This window comes from Sitodiplosis mosellana, unplaced genomic scaffold, assembly GCF_009176505.1.
Source record: "Sitodiplosis mosellana isolate CC-2019 unplaced genomic scaffold, AAFC_SMos_1.0 Smas_scaffold_6197, whole genome shotgun sequence".
Lineage (NCBI taxonomy): Eukaryota > Metazoa > Arthropoda > Insecta > Diptera > Cecidomyiidae > Sitodiplosis > Sitodiplosis mosellana.
This window is the reverse complement of record NW_022601438.1, coordinates 6,784,385-6,807,316: the sequence shown is the minus strand read 5'-3', so window position 1 is coordinate 6,807,316 and position 22,932 is coordinate 6,784,385. Positions and strand designations below refer to the sequence as shown.

At 37.2% G+C, this 22,932-nt stretch overlaps 1 protein-coding gene across 5 annotated transcripts; it reads right to left on the bottom strand.

Annotated features, from left to right (window-relative positions):
- Nucleotides 1-320: 320 nt before the first annotated feature.
- On the bottom strand, nucleotides 321-22,810 carry LOC129577684 (uncharacterized protein DDB_G0283697). 5 transcript variants are annotated; one of them, XM_055465165.1, is made up of 8 exons: nucleotides 22,681-22,810; nucleotides 22,023-22,321; nucleotides 21,688-21,941; nucleotides 20,654-21,620; nucleotides 8,741-15,267; nucleotides 5,278-6,023; nucleotides 4,134-5,151; nucleotides 321-4,016 (listed from the first exon to the last, which is right to left on the bottom strand). In XM_055465165.1, exons 5-8 carry the CDS (start codon nucleotides 8,840-8,842, stop codon nucleotides 3,366-3,368), a joined length of 2,517 nt encoding a protein of 838 aa, XP_055321140.1. In that variant the 5' UTR covers nucleotides 8,843-15,267; nucleotides 20,654-21,620; nucleotides 21,688-21,941; nucleotides 22,023-22,321; nucleotides 22,681-22,810; the 3' UTR covers nucleotides 321-3,365. The 5 variants fall into 5 exon arrangements, with proteins under 5 accessions (XP_055321140.1, XP_055321143.1, XP_055321141.1 ...); XM_055465168.1 differs by having other exon boundaries at nucleotides 12,834-15,267; XM_055465166.1 differs by lacking the exons at nucleotides 20,654-21,620; nucleotides 21,688-21,941; nucleotides 22,023-22,321; nucleotides 22,681-22,810 and adding an exon at nucleotides 17,184-17,334.
- Nucleotides 22,811-22,932: the final 122 nt, after the last annotated feature.

Sequence of the window (22,932 nt, the reverse complement as noted above, 5' to 3'; positions counted from 1 at the left end):
GGCTTTTGCTGATTTTTTCTGCCGCATTTTCATTCATGCTATCACCTTATGGTAATGATAACGATGACAAAAATGAAAAGAACCTTCAAGTCCATTTTCTTGATTGCGATATTCAATTACTTCACCAAAAAGACTAACGAATTTAATTCTCTCTTCAAACGTGTGTTGCGAGTTCACTGTTTGGATCCTTGCATTTGTAATTGCTACGTAGCAGATATCATTTGCTATGTAGCAGATATCAAATAAAACTCGAGCTACGTTCAATTCAATCAAGCTGCAATAGTCTCGATAAAACAAAGAATAAGAAAAAGTGGCGCCAATGTAAGTACAAGTTAAAATATATTTTATTCAACAGTAATTCTCATTGTTTGTTACACATTTTCTTCATTTTCATGTTCATTTAATTAATATAATACTGAAATTATGTATTAATGTATGCGATAAATATCTTTTTTGTTGTTGTTGTTAAATCTTGGGATACGTTTGACATAAGTAACATGCTCGTTGAATGTAAAAATAAAAAACTCTACAATAATAATAATTATAAACAATGGACAAACGACATTAAGTGTGTGTATGTGTTTGTCTGTGTGTCTCCCATTCCAATAAAATTAATAGAATTTCTTGAGGCTGTGCTATCGCGGCAATGCCATCATTATTCCGATTGCGCCAGTCAACCTCTAAACTTAGTAGTTGAATACATTTCATTCAAATGCGTTTCGTTAAAATGAAAGTAACTCATCAAAAAAGAATTCTTATCACGAAAATTGGGAGGAAAACTGTGATTTTTTTTTTTCATATTTTTAAAATAGGATTACAGAATGTAAAAAACAAAATCCATTTCCATCATCGCTCATTTGCGGCACACTATCATCAGTATATCAATGTAAATGTGACGATACAGGAAGTGAGTAAAAACCAAAAAAATAGATGCGTCGCTAGAAAAAAATCTATTTGTCCATCTCAATTACACATATTTTCTCAATTCAGTTCGAATTGGTAGTGTTGTGCTGGTGGCCCAACCGAAAATTTTGTTCGACATTCCGTCAAAGTGCTTATACGATGCTTCTCACAATACATTCCTATTTGGTATGCTTCTTAATAAATTTTTGATTCAAATTTGCAGACTTGCGTTCTCTTTTCTATATTATACTATTAATATGCTCGAAACACACACCCTTTTCTCTGTCGGTTCTGTTCAGTGTTCTAGTTGTTGTTGTTGTTTGTTTTTTTCATTTTCAACATCACTGCTAATTCAAGTAGAAAAATATAAAAGCGTTGAGAAAAACGTAAGTAATGATGAATTTTGTTTGTTTGTTCTTGTTCATTCTATCCCCTATCTCTCTACACCAGGGATCGAAAACGGTTTGACGTTTCTCATACAAACCGATTTTGGAACGGTTTTACTGCTTTGCTCTCTGTTCATCGCAGCAAACCATATCAAGCGAAACGTTCTGAGAATAGTTTGTATGAGCAACGTTCAAGCGTGTTGTCACTGTGTTAGTATTGTATACTAATACACGTGAGCATAAACGTTTCTGTGTGCCATACAAACCATTTTTCAGAACGTACCGAATGGTTTGGTTTGTTCACACACTCAAACCAAATATTCGGTTTGATTTGGTTTCGATCTCTGCTCTACACATCTTGTTTGCCTTTCATTTCGCCTTTCATTCACACAAGACCGATGAAGACCATTTCAAGCATCGACGACGATCGAATATTTTTTGGCTGCATCGACATATGTCGTTGAAGGGAAAAAGAATCGCATTTTTTTTTTTGGTTAAACACTAGATGGGCAACGGGGAAGTATTTGAAATTGCAGTTAATTGCGCAAACAGAAAAAATTAACTAACCAATATTCATATTTCATCGAGAGTTTTTTTTCTGCTCGGATCAATTGATTTCTACCGTTGAAAATTTTTGAACTAAAAATTCCAATTTTTTCAACTGAAAATTCTGATAAAATGAAAAAAAAAAATCGGAAAAACTCAAATTTGATGTGACATAAATGTTGTTCTCCAAATTAAAATGAAATCAATAGAATAATAAGTCAAACTATCACAGTTGATCCTACTTGTTACATTTTATTCATCAGCTTGTACGTACATATCGTCGTCGTCACACATGTTGAATGCCCAACGCCGAAAATTCTTTTTTTTTTATTAATTTCAAATGAAAAACAAGCAGAAAAGAATTCAGCAAAATAAAGAGATTTCTCTCACCATACACTCAAATGTCAGCGTGTGTGTGGATTTGTTTTGTGGGCACATTTTATTTATGTTTTTTTACGTTTATTATTTATAGTACCTATATACAAAATTATAGGAGCAATGCAAATGCCGTCCAAACTCTGTGTCTGTGTCATTAGATATGAATCAGAATTGTTTATATCAATGTTTGGCCAATTGCACACAAACAAACAAAAAATGTTTTCATCAAAATTTCGATAAGTAAATTAGTTATTACAAGTGTTTTTTTTGTTAGTTTTTGTCAAGGTCCATATATAAATAAATTCCAAAGACAAATAATTCAGTCTTCTGACAAGAAGGAAAGAAAAGAGTAAAAATGAAGTAAAAATTGGGCAAAAATATTTGATCAGCAGTATCAGTTCATATACTGATTGTTTGAAGTGTAGATATGAATATGTTTATCATCGAAAGTGATAAACTCAATTCTTATGACTTCGTTTTCAATTTCTCCTGATCGTCTGCGCATGGTGGGGAAATAGCACCAGGTTTCAAAGTTAGCGCGTTGTCCTCTGCGTGTGTGTGTTTTACTTAAAAAGGCTACGTATTTCCAATCTTTCCCTATTTTTTTTCCACAGTTGTTTTCCTCATTTCTTATATATTCCATCCATATCCAATGAGTATGCTTGTGTGTGTGTGTTTATTTTTTGTTTGTCTCTTTTGTTTAACGATAGTTTCACAACAAATCCTTAAATATTGACTCATTAGTTTTCTTCTGTTTTTTTAAATTGATTATTTTAACATTGTACTTCATTTTTGTAATGATTTGTTTGCTCTTCTCTGTATCTCTACATATATATATAGATCTATATGTGTCTGGTGCGATTTTTCTGCGCTAGTTAGCAATTCGACACTATAATAATAACTAAAGTCAAGTGATAAATCGACCGATTAGCCTAAAAAAAATCAAATTGAAAAGAAAAATAACCGAAATGACTACAATCGATTTATTGATTGCGCTTTGTTAATGTTTTGTTCGGTTTTTATATTCCATCTCCGATTCGTACGTAAATTCACGTTGTGTAGATCTAAAGCCAAGCGATTTATTCTCTTGTTGAATTTCTGATTTGTTTTCTTATCTTCAAAAAAAAAACGAGGAAAAGAGGTAAACAACATCTAATGAGTGAGCTGCTTGCGAACGAGTGCGTCAAGCAGCCGTAATTTGGCTTTTTTCTGTTTGTACAATGCGTACGTTTCTTCGATAACAGTACGATCGGATTTTAGCATCTTTCGGCCATTTTGCTCTTCAAACACTTCTTCGAATTCCTTGATGGTGCGTCGCAATTTCTTCTTTTCGTCGCGAACAATCTCTAGGTTTCGGGTGAGGCCATCCAAGGACATTTCATGAACATTTTCATTGATCGAACTTGATGTGTCGGTGGAATCGGTCGATGAATCGACAAAGCCAGCACCACCACTACCACTGCCCGATTGCATCTCATTGTCAGATGGTGGTGGTGTTAGTGATATTGCGGCCACAGTAAATGCCATCGCTTCGTGCTCAAGAATTGTGGGCAATTCGGATGGATTACTGACACCCGAACCCGAAATCGATACGCTCCGATTCACCAATCGTTTGATCACACGATATCGATTGTAGAGTAGCCGAGCTGCGTCACGTTCATCACGCGTTATCGGTCGCCCGTACAGTGATTCCAAGTAGAGTAATGCTCGTTGCACGGCTGTCTTCTCCTGTACCAATTGATCGGCAGTCATTTCTTCCAAAACTCCCGGTCGATCTTCTTCGGCGCGTTTGACTTGTAAGCGCTGTTTTTTTTTGTATGAATGAAGAAAAAAAATGAACAATTAGAATGAATAATCCATTATGTCCAATTGAAAAGAAAAAATCAAAGCGATTTGAATATTCGTCAAAAATAAACCTACCTTTTCAATTTCAGCAATGGTGTCTTTCATCTTCTGAACTTTGTTATCATTGGTAGCGTTCAGTGAATTGTTGCCGCTCTTGTTGTAGCCCATGCCAACCATTGGATCCGCTTTGAGTACTTGCTTCTCTTTGCGCAGTTTATGTATTTCGGCTAGTGCATTTTTCACATAGCGTTCGTTCAATTTGATCGAAAGTGATGGCCGATATCCATTTTCCATTTCGAAATTTTCCTCAAACGCGGCGACACGTTTTTTCAATGCAACCAGCCGCTTGTTGATTTGCTTGAGCTTTTCATCGGGCGTGGTGTGGTATACAGTGTGTGGCAATGGGCTGCTTTTCAATAAATCACGTGGTTTTATTAGATTGGATTCACCCTTTGCAAAGTGCGGAATCGTCGAGTGTCCGATAAACGATTCATTCCGTAGCTTCATATCGATATCTCGCGTATTGTTGACATAATCGAATTTATTCTCGGCAAAGCGTTGACTTTTCACGGGAACATCGTCTTCGCGCCGCGTATAATCCCATGGCAGTGATGATTCGTGTCTCGATGTTGTGGTGTTATTGGTGGTGTTGGAAATTACAGATGATGACTTGAGGGCCGTCGATGGTGATATTGGCATAAAATCGGTGTAATCGTTATTGTCATTGTGATCGGAAAATGAAGACGATAGATCGTTGTAGTAGTCATCGCCCAGACCGCCGCATTCGCTCGATACCGATGAATCCACATCCGATTGTTGTTTGTAATCAGCAGCCGCCTCTGCGGCAGTTGTAGCAGCAGTCGCAGCCTTTGTGCTGGTAAAACCTCTTCGCTCTGATTTCATGGCGGTTATGTCGTATTTATAGGCGATTTCATTCTGTTCACTGTCCGTTGAACTCGACTGTCGAATCAATGATGCCGGCAATGGTGCCACTGCAGCTGCTGCTGCTGCAGATGATGATGATTTTTTGCTTGACGATGACTTACGAAATCCTTGTGCTGCGCGCGCCTTACAAAAACGTTCACTGCTTCGCCTGTAATTTCGATAGAACGTCATGAAATTAGAACGAATTCGTGAAAAAAGGCTCAAACACGGATAATACTACTGATTCAAAAGAACGTTAAACAAAAATTGATTTAAAAAAAAAACTGCAAATTACCGATCGTGCATGTTATCGGCGGCCAGTGCATCGTCGTTGCTGTGACAATGATTAATGGTGTGATCTCGTCGACTGGGTGAGACGCGTAATTTGTGGGAAAAATCGAATGTACGTGATCGTGCTGGGCTGGTTTCGGATCGACGATATGCTTCTCGCAATATTTCCTGTACCTCGTTATTGGCCGATTTGCTCGATGATGACACGTTGTCGTTTGCTAAATGATACGACCTACGTCTATTGTTCATAATGCACTCATCATTGCCATCGTCATCATCATCATCGTCGTCGTTGACGTCATCGTAGTCATCATCATTATCGTCGGGCGCCTGCTTTGATTGCAGCAATGGTGTGGATACACCATCGTTTTCATTGCATTGCTGCGGCTGTTTAATTTCTTCGTGTGACGATACTCGACGAATCACTTCGTACGCGTCAATATTTGGCAAATATTCTTCACTATTCGATCGCACCAATTTTCGATCCTGTGTTATTGACGACGTCGAATCTTGACGCTCTTTTCGTTTTCGCGAACCATTTTGCTGTTGGTCCGATGCATGATTTTGCCATTCTTGTGGATCGATCACTTGCGGTAGATAAGTTGAGGTGAATTTCGCTGAATTGTTGTCCGAATCAACCAGTATGCCGGGATACTTAGCATTGCTTTGATCGCGCGATGACGTCGATGAGCTGGTCAAACAACTCAAATCATCGCTCTTACCTCTCGTGGATGGATTTCGCATGCCGCACTAGAATATGAAAAGAGGAAATATCTATTACTACTACTGTCAAGGCTTGACTACTGTTCTGCTGCTAGGTATTAATCCATTTAATAAATTCAATTGAAAATAACTATCATCATTTGATTCGTTCCATTGATTTGTTCATTATTCGTTCGTTCGTTTGTTCGATTGGCTTTCATGTGACACGTAATCGTTTGTGTTTCCGTTTGATTGAAATTGCAATTGTGATTGCGAAATTATGAAGAGAAATGGATTTCCTCAAAACAAAAATAAGCCTAAAATTGCCATATTTTTGTTCTGGGAAATATGCGAAGCCATTTCAAATGGGCTATTTACATGCAAACAAATGTCAAGCTGAATGGAATGTAATGAACAAATTGTCTGCTCCACTGACGAAACGCGAAAATGACGAAAGCAAGTTAATAACAGAGAAGAAAAAATGAAATATTTTCCCATGAAAACGCACACTTTTTTTTAAAGTTAGCACACTATACGTAGTACGTACCAAGAACCTTCCCTACCCCACCTACTGAAAAAACAATCACACATTCCAAAGTCATTTAACCATTTTACACGTGCTGATGTTTGTCAATTTTCCGTTTTTCCATTTTTGTCACCAACAGCAGCAGCAGCAGCAGCAAAAACAACAACGCAAAATCATTTCGCCCAGAAGGTCACTTTGAGAAATTGGTTGTGTCTAAACGTGTACTACCATACAGCCGAAGCCCTTTTTTCCATGAAACGCCAAATATGATAGATACATCAGCAATACACAAGAAAAGCACCAAAATGTAAACGCAATTTGTGTGCTGGTTTTTTTTTGCGTAGCAATTTCTTTTTCTCCCTCTGCCACTGATTAGCATTTAGATGGTCATATCGTGGATTAAGTTATGCGGGATCGGGTGGAGAGACATTTCCGTGAAACGGATGGAAATGAAAATCAAAGAAATGTTTACGTGCATTTTAGCACTGCGTAAAATTCGGTTGTAGAAAATCAACGTACGTACGTTCAGCTTTTCATTCATGAAAAATTGTGCATTGTGTGCGCATGCTCGGGATACAATGCTCAAATCATTGCATATTCCCATTCGAATTTATTGGGATAGGAAATGTTTTTCCATGGAAGCTTACGTGCCGTTTTGCACGATTTTTCGTCAATTTCGTGCTGTTTATCGCCAAGATGTACTAAGGTTTTGAGATCAATGGCGAAAAAGACGGCGTTTCTGCTCGACCGAATTACAATCGGATAAAACACAGCCGAATGTGAGAAAAAGTGACAAATATTTGCCGACGACGACGACAGGAATGATAGAAGTCATTTTTCGTCTTGTTGATTCCAACCCATGGATTCGTTACTAATTTTATTTCACACTTCACATCACACACGCAGAGAGAGAGAGAGATAGAGACACATTCAAAATTCCCATCAATAAATCATTTTTTGGTTTAAATTCTGTTTGGAAACATTTGCCTCTGATGGCATTTGCAAGCGAACGAACTTAAACACACCTGAATTGACTTTCCGGTGAATGTGAAATGTCGTCGAATATAGAAAAACAATAGCCAAAATGGAATTGACATTTACATTTACATTCGGTGTGAGTGTGAGTCGAAGTGTTTGCATTGGGATAGGATGAGACGCTTTACATACGCATTCCAATACGCATAAATTGCGACGCAATAAATTCAATGGATGTCAAAAAGGAGCGTCGTCGTCGGGAAGCGGCCGGAAGAGCTAAATACCGTATTCATACACATCGTTCTGCATATATTTAACACGCAATAGCCTGGAAAACTTAATACGCACTATTTTCACTTTCACTCAAGAGCAAAGACAACGACGACGACGACGACGACGGCAACGACGGCGACGGTGACGACGCTCAAGTGCTGCAAAAGTATTTTTGATATATATTATAGGGATAATGGATGAGTGTTTATTTACGTTTTATTTTGTGGATAGAGCAAACAATTCAACCAATAATAATAATGCTGATCACCCCAATGGTGAAGATGTAAGATATTCTATCTAAAGGCTTAACGAACTTACAACAAAATACTTTGTCGGCATACCGTCGACCACCACTACAATACAATTTATTTGCTCGTACTGGGGTGAAAATAAACACGAAGCACAAGTGTCAACCGTCCGAACCACAGACGATCCCACAATGAAGGGCAAATCGAAAAGATCTCTGATCGGATCCGCGATGATTTGCAGCGCGCGAGGAAGTTTTGATAATGCGCGTTTATTCGTGCGTTAGGAGCTTAATTGGAAAATAACCGCCGATTAACTATTTAAAATCAAATCAAGTCGAGAAAGAAACTAGTTTCATGTAAATATCTGTGGTGGTAACGAGTACGATCTTGACTTGGGCTTGAATTTATTCAAGCTGACACGTAAAAAAAAGACCCGAAAAAATTCCATTCACATTGTATTTTGTTTGGCTGGCTTCCATGCCTCTCCCCTCTCACTTCTTTTGTATTCATATGTGTCTCTTTTCATTCTTCTTATTTTGTAATTTGTTTATTTATTTACACATGTTGCATTCATGCATTCACACACGCATTGTTAATGCGTATCGGGGAGCATTCTGCGTACTGCGGCTGTTTCGTTTTCATGAGAATGGAATGTATAGAAAACAATATCAGCGCTGGCATTTCGAAATCCGATTAAAATTGTATTTATGTCTGTTCTCAGTGTATCTGTTTAAAAATCTCACCTTTATTTCATTCGCATCATTATCATCAACATCGAATCGAATTGAATCTGAATGATATGGCTTCGGCGTTGCAAAATACTTCATAAAAATGCCCTTAATCATTTTCGTAGGCGTCGGTACGAAAATAAAACAATCGAATAATGGAGAAAAAAAAACAAAATGTGATTAAAGCACTCTCTCTCTCTCTCTCTCGATGTCTTTCGACACTTCGAAATGGAAAATTCCACGATGAGAATTTCGATTGATTGGTTTTGGTTGTTTCACTAATATGGATGCTTCCAGATTCTTCTTCACACTTGTTCTGATCGCTCTGTGATTCGAGTCAAGTGGACCAGTGGGCGGTTGGCATGTCGTGTTCAAGTAATGCAACTCAAAAATTCAATTTAGCCAAGAAAAATTGTAAAATTACAGCAAAACCACAAACAATTAATTCCGTTCGAACATTAACCACATTTATCATTTTTGTGTGAAAGCGCACTTATTTCAATGGGCCACTGGTATGAAGGAAGCACACGATTCACGCACTCTATTTCTAATTGACACACGCACACCAATTTCGACTTTGAATGGCGTTTTTTTCCACTCGCTCTTAACGGAACACTTAATTTACCGCCACCGACTCAATATGTGATTTGAACCGAAAATTATTAATTGCAATCAACTAGGATGATTGACAATAAGTGGGAATAGTCACACTTTTCACTTGGTGACGATTCGTTTTTAAATTCTATTTTATTGCTTTTTTAGATACTTGGAGTATTTTAGTCACTTTTTTTTAAATTTGTGTCTTAAGTTTCTTGTTTTCGCTCTGTTTCTATCTCATTTGCTCGGCGAGAACGTTGTCGAATTCCATACGACTGAATGTAACAATAGCAAAACAGCAACTGCTGTGCATGGCATACATCGTGTGTCGAGCGAAGCTATTGGAAAATAATTTCGGTGTAAACACTTGCTGTGCTGAGTACAACTGCTGAGTGTGGCGTATGTGGTGTATGTGGTGCGCGTATGTGTAAATACAAATACAGCGGCAATGTATCCCATTCACAGAGCGCAAGAGTGTGACAGAGAAGGAGAAACGGCGAACCAGAAGAATTGGGAATGAAATCGGTAACGCCGATAGAAAACTGGAAGAAAAACGAACAGCAAAAGACGGACTTCAATGGCTTATGCATGTTTGGGCACGTTCAAACACAAGCAACACAGGCCCATACATTAACTTCCCTTTTGCATGTGCAAAGTGTGTGCAGTACATGTTTCGTTTACACGTTCACAACTACATCGAAATGTATGCCGTAATTTAGTTTTTTCATCTAATTTCTGCCTTTGTCTACCAATCCCAAAGTGCTCCGTTCTTTTTCCGCTGTTTTTGTTCGTTCGATTTTACTAATTACAATCTAATGAGCATGAGACTGTGTGATCAATTTACGGACGAACGGCATCGTTTGAAGTAAATGCTCTCACACAGACACACACACATGGGGCCCGAGTGTAGGCATTTTGATAATAATTGTCTGATTGACGACTGAAATCATACGGATTCAATCAAACTGGAAATAACAGTGCAACGCTTTTAATAACACGTTTCGTTCAACTGTTAATTTATATATTTAGCCGCCTCTCTCTCTCTCTCTCTCACTCTCTCCGTTCTCTATTTTGTTCAATGCAATTGACTTAATCAACTGCATCATTTTCCTATCCTCAAATTTCCTTGTTCTCTCTATCACGAGCGCGGGCGCGCCGACCGCTTGCACAATGCACATACACAAAAATCAATGCGGATAAATTCGAAAATGCAATTTGCATTTCCGATCGATATTGATTTTGCTGCCGTTTTTATCTCTCTCTCTCTCTCTCTCTCTCTCTTTCTCTGTCTGTCTCTCTCTCGCTATTTCAAAATGCTTTAATTGTCCCGATTTCATGTTGTTTTAATAGACGATTTTTCGATTGCCAAACCATTTGATTTTGGCATCTTTTTTATCTGTTCTGTTTGCATTATCGCAAAATCTCCAACCATTAGTATCATATAAAAGCTAATATTCATTGACATTCGGTAAAATGTTGTCATTTTGTTGCTAACAGCAAATCGACGATATACTTAAATGGAGTTTCTCTATTCTATGTTTTTTGTGTGTTGTATTCGCTTCTGAAAGATTGATGGTACGAATGGGATTCGCATGTACTTGCCTGCAGAGAGATCACCGGTTTTGCCCATGTTGCTGTTGTTGCTGCTTCAAAAACCGGAAATCTAACGATTCGATTTGATGTGTGTCATAAGACAAATAGCATTCGCTTTAGATTTTTTTCTTTCGACAGAGCAAGCACATTATTTTTCACCACCAAATTCAAGCCGAGCGCACATGACCTTGAAACGAACTACACTCAGTTTCTTTTTTGCATCGCTTGCGTTCTCAATAACATGTAATTTCATCTGCCATTTTTTTTTTTCGTTGCTTCTACTTTTGTGTATTGTGCAAAGCAACATATGGCATCGTGAATTCATAATTGGTTTTCTTGAGAGTGTTTGCCTATTGAAATTTGTAATTTCACATGTGACAAGAGGGTTCAAACAATAAATCGTTGTATTTCGGTGACTTGATTGAACGAAGCGGCTTTAGAATCGAAACAATACAAAACAACGCATGAGCTAAATTTAAAATGTACAGTAAAAAAGAAACAGTGGAAAATTTTACGATCTCTTACATTTAGTTCGCATTTGGCAAAAGAAAGGGGAATGCGAAGAAGGCGAATGAAAAAAATATTTCTTGAAAAAACGATTTGCGGTCGCAAATATTTCGCAGAGTTTTTTTTTCTTCTCGAAAAAAAAAACGCTCACCTCACGTGATTCCATTCACTTTGGCGTTAAAATAGCTGGGCTATAATAAGCAACTGCTTATTTTGGTTGGCGATCGGGCGATGATGTAATTTTGCAATGTCGCGCGTTTTAAAATCGCTAGACGTGCGTTCGCGACACACAACGATGACTTAGAGAATTTCGAGCGTGTGTCTAAATCGTTAGACTCTAATGTTCTGACAACAAATCTGGCGAACAAGTGAGCGTGGCCACGTGATTTTTCTTCTTCACCGGAATTTACACGCTTGTTATCGGAGAATTCACGTAAATACATCATTTAATGATGTCAATTCATTTCGTGAAATGACTTGTTTGTCCGATATACGAGCAGCCATATCAACTGAATGTATCTAATATATCTTTCACTGCCAGACCGAGATAGGAGATGGTGTTAAATCGTCCATATTGTTTACGAATTAATTTTGTCGAGCAAATGTTGTTTTCCGCAATAATGACCAAACAAAAAAAGAAATGAAAATTCCTTCGAAACAGCACGTTGCTTGACATAATATTGGAAAACGAGACTTGATTAATGTCTGGCTGACCGATGAAGACGAATAAACACGTAGAATCGGCGAGCAGAACTCGGTATTTGCACAACAATCCATCAACTTTCATCTTCCTATATAAAATGTTCATTTTTTTTGGCATGTATCTACGAAACTTTATCCAGTTCGATATGATGTATCTTTGCGAGCAGGAAAAAAAATGTTCATGATATTCTGACTTGTTTCACAGCATCATGTTTGACCTGTTTGATCTTGACTTGAGTTGTGTGTGTATTTTCGAATTTTCCTCCCGCATCGTTAAGCGATTGTTTTTCCTTCTTCAGATTTTCTTTTTTTCATGTGTGCTTCGAATCGATCAATTTCTTTTCAATGGAAACGACATTTATTCTTAGAAATAAAAACAATTTTAACAACAAAACAAACTCATAATAATACAGTCATTAACATCATTTTTTTTTCTTCTTCACTGTTTGCCAGATCTTTATCCAATATATTACTTTTTATAGGCTTTGATTGGTTTTATTACTGTCAATCGATTTCGATTTGACTATACGTTAAATTAATTGAATTCAAAGCGGAAAACCAGCCAAGTTTTCGTCGTTGTTTGCTTTTTTTTCTTCTTGTTTATTTTTTTTTGCGTCGAGGGGTTCTTGAAAATCATACATACTGTATCTAAATTAGAATGAAATATCTTCATTTTTCATCTCTTCTCTATATTACTTGTCGTACTTACCAAGCAAGCCTTTAAAGACTTCCAAACGTTTCGTGCAATGACGTGTATTTTTGCTGTTTGCGGTTCCCGAATGTATATTATTAGATAGTTGCATCTATTGAATGCAAAATATCGTTGTGTTCGATCGTCTGTGTGTGTGTGTGTGTGTGTGTGTGTGTTGCAGTCAACTGGAATATTTTCTTATTGCTGCGACAGAATTTCGGTCGTATTCACACTCAAGCGGGATGATGATGATGATATTGCGTGCAAAATCACGATAATATTTACGCTGCTTGCCAAACGCTACAATTCTACAATAAACCGGCAGTTTGTTCTTCGATTCAATTGCCGTTGATGTCTACTTATTGTGCGGCTACAGAAGATATGTTGATGATAAATCAATCGCTGTAGGCGTACACCGAAAATCGATGTGAAATTGTATAAATTTAAAATTTTCCAATTTTCAGAAAAGCAATTTTTTTTCGTTCGTTGGATTTTCCGTCACACGCACAACAGCACGACGGAAAAATGTAGAAATCAAAAACGGACGTCCGTTCCAACGCCGTGGTTCGTCTTCTTGTTTTTATTTCTTCTTCTTCTTCTCGCTTCGATTGAGAATGATTGCGTGTGTGTGTCTGAGTGCTTTTAGTTTTCTCACACTTTGCGTTTTTCTCTGTGACTAAGAATTAGATAAGGGGTGTGTGTGAGCGTGTGTGTGTGTGTGTCTGTTGTCGTCTTAACAGTTATTTGCTTCCTTATTTTTCGACAGAAAAAATTGTTTTGTTGTTGCAAATTTATCCAAGTGGATGCATATCCCGATCTCTGCACATTTTTGGCGTATTTACTAGAGCTTGCTAGGCGTCGTTTAAAATATCAAAATCGTCGAATATTTGAACGAAAAATGAAATTATGGCTGTTTTAGGAAATGAGTTGACACTAGACGATAGTTTAACATGAATGTGAATTAACGCACGAAGAAATTAAATGATTCCTAGCTGGATCTTGGCTATTTTCTTTTCGGTGTGGTTTTTTTTTCGCACAGAATGTGCGCTTTACTACACCAACTACACCACTCGTTTCTCTTTGTATCGTCGGCGCTTCTTTCTCTCTATAAATGCCCGTTCATCGAAGTAGAAAATTTTAACATTTGCTTATTCGCTTTACTTTCGATTTATTTTCTCAATTTCGGCCTCACTTGTCGTATACTTGTTAATTGTCACAATTTTGAGTTGATCAAATTTTCTGATTCAAATAAATTGTACGCCAAATTCGATTTATTCACATTTGATTTCGTATTGCGTTTCAAATTACTTGTTCCAATTTCATATTGAGATGTGTGGATTCAACTTGTGATTGGATTGATATCAAGAGTTTTCTGTATCATTTGGCACTGATTGCTTATTCGAACCGGGTATTTATAAATATTTTGTTCAAAATTGTTCAACAACATCAAATGAGAGCTGAGATGACACTTTATTTATAGAAAATTGTTGGCTCTTTTATGTGTGTTTGTTGTCTCCTGTCGCTATTGTGTCGCTGTAATAATAATGATTCGTCCTTTTTCTTCCTATTTTGTATGTGTGTGTGTGTGTGTGTGTGTGTGACTTCTTTCGGTCTAAATGCTTTCACTGTTACGAAATGAATGGTATGCAAGCGTGAGTGTGTTGCGGTTTTGGTACACGCAAACACAAAAGAAATCACTATCAAGCGGCAGGCTTGATGATTGACGTTCCAAAAATAAACTACGCAGTTTGGATTTTCCACAGAAATTTCAGCCGAGTCTTTTTCGCAAATTTATATCTCGGTGCACACAACACATGTGCGAGTGTGATATCAACAACAAATCAATGCGAATTCGGTAAGAATATGGTGTACTATGGCTGCTGTCGTCGTCGTCTTTGCTGTCGCTTTTTTTTAGACGCAATACCGACCGTCGTACAAGTCGTCGTCGTAATAAACACAGCAGAGGAATGAACCTCTAATTCAATTCACTGTGACTGAAAGAGATGGGCAAAATGGCACGCAATCGCGGAAAATTCGGCTATGTGCTATTCCAATTCCTATTCCACCGAACTCATCAGACTGTGAGAAATAACACAACGAAAATTGTATTACGGTTGGTCTTTGCTGCTGCTGCTGCTGCTGCTGTTCCCGTTTGTAGTCGTCAAATTTTCCGGTTACGCATGTACTTCTTCTTCTTGTTTCGTAACCTCCATGCGTTCGATGCGTACCGTAATTTTGTTGATAATATTCATACACAACTGTATATAGTATAGATATTTCGCATCTATTCAAATCGATTTTGGCTGCTGCTGCTGCTGCTGTTGCCACTTCTGCTACGATTTGTTTAGGCGTCTCTAATGCGTTTCCCTCTGAATAAATTCTCCTCTTTAAATTTGTTGTTGCTGTTTTGCGTCGTGCAATGTGATGCGATGTATGTCCTTCAAGAAATTAGCTGCAAGTAAACAGAAACAAAATGATTAGTTTAAATGAGTTTTTTCCCAGTTCACAATGGAAATGTGTGTAATGTTGAAGTTCAATTGAATCGATAAACATTTTTACTTTTTTTTCGTTTCGTTCATTAATCTATTTATTCAATTGCCATTTATTTATTCATTCGTCATTGTGTGTGTGTGTGTGTGAATGTGTTTTGAAATGGAATCGAATTGTAATGAAATCGAATCGAAATCGAAACGCATAACAAAACAAAACAAACTCAACATGTCACGTATCCCAAACAAATTCAATTTTTATCATGTGATTACAATTGTTTTTTTTTCTGTTCTTTTTATTCTTGTTTATGTTTACTCATGCAGAATGTGACACTTGGGCAAAAAAGGGCTGTAATAATTACTATTTATTTAGTATTTCACAGACGAAATTCGCCATCTATTCGGCAGAGAGAGAGAGAATGCGAAAGAGAACAGTTATGACTGCTGTGTAATATGTTTGCACAAGTGTACGTTGCTAATTTTTTTATAATTTCGCGGCGACGTCGATTGCCACTGTTACTTCCACTGCTATTGTCAATAAAAGTCACGCAAATGCCCATCGAATCAAATGTGCTGTCATCGCTACTAATAATAATTAAAACGAAATATAACGCGAAGATTGGGTTAATTGGCATTGTACAACTGTGTGTATAGATGTTGCAATTCGTTGAAATTTACGTGTGTTTGCTTTTTATTTAGCACAATTTGCCCATTAATCGCCAAGAGTTAATCCAATTAAAAATTCGGTAATGTTGACAGCAGAAAAAAGCCATCGGATAATTTTCGAGAAGCCATTTCGACCGAAGCACGAAAAGACTTTTCTTTAAATTCAATTTACAGTCAAATAGTTAATTTCTTTTTCGGTATAACCACCGTCATTTGCAATTAATTAGCTTAGCTCCGAAAGAACGTATAAATTTGCTTTTTGACAGAGAAAAAAAAACAATCGTCGGTTTTTATTTGTTTTGCACACATTTGAATCGAGATTTAATTGTTGAAAGAACAACACACGCGAAAAAAAAGACGTCCAAACGTTGGCAAACAAATTAAGACCAACAAATAAATTCATTGAGCCAGTTCCAGAGATGAGAGAGCGAGAGTGAGCGAGAGAGAGAGAGAGAGAGAGAGAGAGCAAGAGAGTGAGCGAATATGACTGTGGCGAAAAAGGAACGCAGAAGAAATGCTTGTCATGTGACGCGCAATGCAAAATGTGGATTATGGAGGATTTATTGCAAGTTGCAACTGCACACAAATCAAGTCATGGACGTTCAACGAACCCTAAAGAATGAGCAGTGGTTTTTTTCTTCTTTCTTCCTCCCTTCCTCTCTTGCTCTGCTCTAGAGTACAGTGCATGCTTTCCCGATTGACGTCTGGTCGACGTCATTTGAACCGTAAGCACTTTCAAATGCATTTGCACCTTCTGCACCTTACACACTGCATTCGCTCGTTCGCTCGCTTGCCGTTTGCTTACTTGCTACCTCACCAGCAACTTTTCTACATTGAATACACAACACGATTTGTAATCTATGGCTAGCGCTTATTATGACTCTCGGTTACTTGCACCAATGTCACCTTATGTAACATTTCTTTTAACTAACCGAAATATTTTCGCTTTTCTTCTTCGTTTGAAACACATAAACACAGCGGAATTCGGAGCAAAACGGGAGAATATTCGAGATGTTGGATATGATATTTGGTACAGTGTTGAACGTTAAAGTTCATGGGAAATGGAAAACTCTCGAAATGTATAGCATTTTTAGTGACAAAAATAGAATTTGGTATCAAGTAAAATAACATTTTCCATCAATTATTCGGAATGACGGCAAAATGATGCATAGCCAACGGCTTTGAAAACAACAATAACAACACAGTCACAAACCTGTTTTTCATTAGCTATACACTATGTGATTGATGGGACAAAATATCAATTCGACGGATAAAAATTGCTACGAAACACGAATCGGTCATTTACAGGTGTTTTGTCTACCAATCTCACTGGCTCACAGCTGAAGCGATCAATTTCCACGTAACCAACGAAATATTGAGAGAAAATGAAAATCAACTGACAAAACTAACTCACTCACTAACTCACTCAGTCGTTCACCAGTAACGACTAGCAAAATAATTAATTGGAGAAATTCACAAGTTACCATCTGCTTATGTTGCTGCACCGTACTAAGGAACTCATAAAAAGTGAATCGAAACAACCGAAAATATTTATCCATCCCATCGCTTTTTGTGTTGCTCCCAAGCGGATAAAGTGCAATTCACATATGAATGTAAACACATACATAAATTCACACACACAAACACAGACAGACATGCACGCGTACAATGATCGATTGGATGGGGCCAACAACTCGGCACTCTTTCTATTATACACGAGAGACGAAAGAGTCGTGCTCCCCGAGAAAATGGTATGGGATCTGTGTGAGTGAGTGAGTGAAAGAGTGTGTGCGTACGAAATTGTGTGCTTGTGTGTTGGGGTGCGCTTTTCGAGCTGCCTCACGAAAATTCTTGTTGTGCTTGTATGGAATGAAAGATGAGTTCTGATAATGTTGTTTTTCTTCCTTTTGTCGTTGTTGTAAGGTTTCCAACACAGAACAAAATGGAAAATAAAGAGGAACATTTTTAGGCAAAACACTAAACATTTTTAGGAACATTGATGAATTGCGCATACGGCGGCAGCAGCAGCAGCGCCAGAAGCAGCGTTGTAAGCACACTTTTCCATCCATTTTATCTCATGGTGAGATGCGAACCGAACCAAACCGAACCGGACCGAACGATATGACCGAAAGAAGGGATGGAAGAAAAACAAGAACTTTTCATAAACAACATAAAAATTGTAAACAACATTAATCGATATGTTGATATACAAAAGCATGTTGAATGCATATGGTCCAACGGCAGAGGCAGAGGCAGCGGCAGCTATTCAGCTTTGAGTGTGGTCAGGGGAAAATGCTTACAAATTCGATTTTAATGCGCATCAAATGGAAGTGCTAGCCGTGTAAAACTAGCCATTCGCAGTGAGTATCAAACGCTTCATGCCGTGTACAATGATGATCCCCTGGGTAGTAAGATAAGGGCTTGTTGTGTCATATGTATTGGTAGCTTTTTTGTTTTTATTTTCCGTTGTTGATACTGCTGCTGCCGTCGCTTTTGTGCTTACAATTTTTTTTTACTTATTGTGTGGGGAGAAGAACGGTAGAGAGGAAAAAAAAGTCTACCCATGTTACGGCCTTCTGTTAAATCAATAGAATGAATCTTGCGCAATGCACGCGAACAAAACACAAACAAACGTAAGGTAGGTCTCTTTTTTTTAACAAGGATATCTTTAAGCTTTCCGTGAAGTCTAGCGAATTTCATGTATCTGATTTCTTTCCATGTACTCTCGCAATCGCTGTCTATTTTATTCGTCTTTCTCTCCTCTTCTCGCTATCCTCTCTCTCTATATCTTCCTTTCTTTCCTTTCCTTTCTCGTTTTGTCTCTCTCCCCTTTTCATTCTTTTTCGCTTTCTATTTTTGCCCTATCTCCCTATTCATCCATCCATCTTCTTATCTTTGTTTCTTCTTCTCCGTAATTTTTTTTGCCATCACTCATTCTCTTCGACTTGTAAATATCATCGCGTGCGACAATCCATCCAAAGAAGCAGTGTTTGCCACCAAGAAATCAAGCATCAAATCTCGAAAACAATTGCTACCCTACTTAGAACTGGTTTTGCCTCATTCAAATGAATTCAAAAGCATTCGATGCCATTCATACGATTCAACAAAATACTTTCGAGAGGGACATTCCATGGGATATTAACGAAAATACTCGATCGAAATGTTTGGTAAAACATTTAGAATGAATGGAATGAATGGAATGAATGAATTTTTTAGTTACATCAAGCAATTATGGTATACATTTGGTAAACATATCGAATGGAAAACCTTATGTATTTATGTTTGCCGTTAATTCATGGTCAATAATTGGTGTGTTATGGTCCGAAATTCATCCAGCCGCAAAGGTTTGAGCGAAAATAACAACATTTATTCATGGCTGACGATAACAAAAAAATACATGCTCAAAAGTGGTTCTTAGCAAAAATGGTGCATTTGGTTAAAATGATATGAAATGGTTGATTGGATTTTTGCCTATACGAACCGATTCCCAACGGAAATCGACGCACAAATTTATAATAATAGACAATAGCCATAATAGAAAGAGAAAATGGAAAAAAAAGCAAAGCATACGCTTGTAAGTAAGAGCATCCCACGCAAAATAGAAATCAGAAAAACATCAGAATCTTGTTATCAACACACAACGCACCAGTGAATGCGGGCGAAAGAGAGATGAGTTCTGGTGTATGATAAGTTCTCGGTTGGTGGATGGCTTTCATTGTACATGCGTGTTCGTACGTACAACGAGCGAGCGAGCGTACCGATTTGACAATGGAATGAATGGTTACTGTTGTTATTTTCTCGCAAAGAACAAAACGATGCGATTCCATTGAATTTGGCGCTATTAAAGGTGATATTCTTCTCTGCGTTTTCTCTTCTTTGCCTTCTCGTCCTACTCATACATAAAACAGAGAATGCTTTAATTCCTCTTAGCTTGTTAATACGTTTTGGATGGCAACGATTGTACAGCAGCAGCAGTAGTAAACCACACGTCGCAATGTAAGTGGGTGCAAATCGAAGAAACAATGCTTGAATGGTGGTTGCGACGGCAGTGGTGTTGTTGTTTGGTTGATGCTCTACACTAAATAAATTGAGTTTGGTCATGATTTCGTCTAATACCTATAATAACGGAACCAATCTCGTCCAATTGACCGTTCCCATTGTTTTCGGTTGAAGTTTTTTTTTATGTTCGCATTATCTTAAATGAATGGCTTGTCATTGGGCTATTATCGAATCGGTTTGACGCAATTTCGGTTATTTCTTATTGGGAAACCAATTATTCGACCGAAATCATTTCAAGCTATTTAGTGCGTAGTGAATGAGAATCAATTCCATTAAATCGAGCTACTGAGTGAGAGAGAGAGAGAGAGATGGAGAGAAAAAAATTGAGCCGCAAACGATGTCAAAACGTTTGTACTATCAACTGTCGCTCTATGTAAGTGAATCTGTGTTCTCAATGGAAATGTGCGGACATTAAGAAGCAAAAATTAAAAGAAGAAGACATTGAGTTAAAAAGCCAATGAACACATAAACACTTTCTATTTTTCTCTCTCTCTCTCTCCCTTGATCGCCCTGAGAAACCGCTATAATTCAATGACTTGCACCCGATCTAAATTTAAATTTCCATAATGATGCATCTAAACTAAGCTAAAAAAGAATATTTGCATATCGCAGCGGAGCACTCACCTCAAACAATCTTGAATGACAACAGCAAAGAAATAGAAAAACAACGAACGAGATTTTGCTATTTGACAATTCTATTTCTGGTCTCCGTATAATAATGCTTTAATCACTTGTTCCTCAAATGTTGTCAAGCGTTTGTGTGGTGTACAGTTTTTGCATCGATTAAAAATGTAAATCGAACGAAAAATTAAAAACTTCCGCGCACACTACTCCCTATCGGCTGATGTGTAAATTGTGGTATAATTTAAAACAATTCGTGACTCACTTTGAATCATTTAACGAAAATAATTAATCACTTTGTTTTTTTTTCTCTGCCTTTTTTTTAATGACACACAACGATAGCTATCGAGAGAGCTCTACAAGACTTTTCGTCATACACTGAAATGCATACGGAATTTTTTCTAATGCAAGTTCATGTCACACACATACGTCGCTTATATGTAGTACGAGTGAGATACAGCCAGTTGTGGAAAAGAAACAGGCAGAATAAGATATACACACATACTCCGTACTCTCCGTTCAATTGAATGAAAAAACATATATATTTATCTCTTTCTCGCTACATTGAGTCTAGCAAAAAAAAAAGCATACAAAATCTGACACACTAGCTTATTTCATTCGAAAATATCATTTTGATGCGAGTGTCGACGGTTAGATGGCGACACATACGCTAAACTTTATGTTCAAACAAAATCAGATGTTTTGTTTGTTTGTTTGTTGTTGTTGTTCACAGCGAATAATATCAAGAATAGATCGGAGGTGTAACATTTCCGTCTTCCGTGTTCAATTGCTCCACATAGCTTCCTCGTTGCCGGTAAATGGTAAATGCATAAAATCCACCGTAAGACATTCCCGAAAATAGAAGCAGTGCGATTAAAATTATCACAACTTCCCATGCCGTTGAAATAGGTAATACGTCTGGTTTAGGACATCGTTTTCCTTCATACCATATATTGCTGGTTCGATTGAACTGCGCGGGAAAAAAGTTGGTTTTAGATTCTTCAAAATTGAGAAAAAGAAAAGTTCAAATATTTTACCTCATCCACAGCCTCGAAACAAACTCCATTTGGTGAAACGGGTAACTTTTTGTAATTATCGTCTATTGCATTGAATGCTATCAAACAATCCTTACACACATCTCCACGATTCAAATCGCTCTTATTGAAACATGCATGTAATTCCACGGTGCTATTGTGAAATGCAATCATTTGTGCATTTAGCTGACAAATTGCAGTGACGTTACTTCCATTCGCCGCTATTTTATCCGGATCACATTGCTCAACGAAACAGCCTACAATGTAGGAAAATTAAACGTGATATCAACTGAACTGAATCATCTGAATTATATCTATTTTTATACTGTGTCACTTACTTGTGCACGCCGCATCGTTCCATAAGTTTCTTGAACTTTGATATCGTTGCCAAACGACATTCAATGTGTCTTGATTCATAAAGTGATCGCTGCATCGGGCACGAGGAACCTTTGGATCTGTGGCCAATGTCAAATTTTGAAATGCTTGCATATTTTCCACATACTTTGATATGCATGAACGACACACACGTACTGGCACTGCATTTTCCAGTAAACAATGATCCAGACGCAACAATGAGTCAGAATACTTATTTCGTAATGTTATACATTGATCTTTGGACGATTCCAGTATCTCCGTTCTGCGGGTGGCAAATGATGAAATATTGTGAAATATGTTGAAATTTTGAGAAATAATCGCCTTTTTTTGGGTGAGCGTATTATTTATAAACATTTTATGATATAAGCATGATATTGCTCATAAGAACATTGTGTTTTGATGAAAAAATTGGAAAACATTGTATTTTAAGTTAAAACAAATCTATGTGTGGATCTTAAAATCTGTTTTTGATTCTTAAATTTTCATCAAAAAATCAAAATATTCATATTTTTATTCAAATTCATACAAATAGAAAAAAACGAACCTAATTCACAACAAAACACATTTTCAAAAACAATTGTAGACCAAAAAAAAATATATTGAAGAATAAGTCCGACTTACGTTTGAATGGAATGCAAAATTGCGAACAAAATTAGTGAAAAAAACCAGTTGAAGAAGTCCATAATTATTTAAATGTTTATCCAAGTGTTAACAGCATCGTACTGATGACTGCAGTCAGTATGAAAGACTGTCGAGTCCGTGTACTCTGCAATATTATATTATATTTGCTTTATTTTATATATTGTTATCAATGAAGATGTCGAATTCATGGCGAAAGTGTATTGTTTAAAGAGTGTTAATCTATCTCATACT

What these genes read in the sequence shown, in the direction of transcription:
- LOC129577684 (XM_055465165.1), bottom strand. Translation starts at nt 8,842, where the DNA reads ATGATTAAGGGCATTTTTATGAAGTATTTTGCAACGCCGAAGCCATAT. An exon ending in ATGATGCGAATGAAATAAAG is followed by an intron (nt 6,024 to 8,740) that starts GTGAGATTTTTA and finishes TTCATATTCTAG; the next exon opens with TGCGGCATGCGAAATCCATC. An exon ending in CCATTGCTGAAATTGAAAAG is followed by an intron (nt 4,017 to 4,133) that starts GTAGGTTTATTT and finishes AAAAAAAAACAG; the next exon opens with CGCTTACAAGTCAAACGCGC.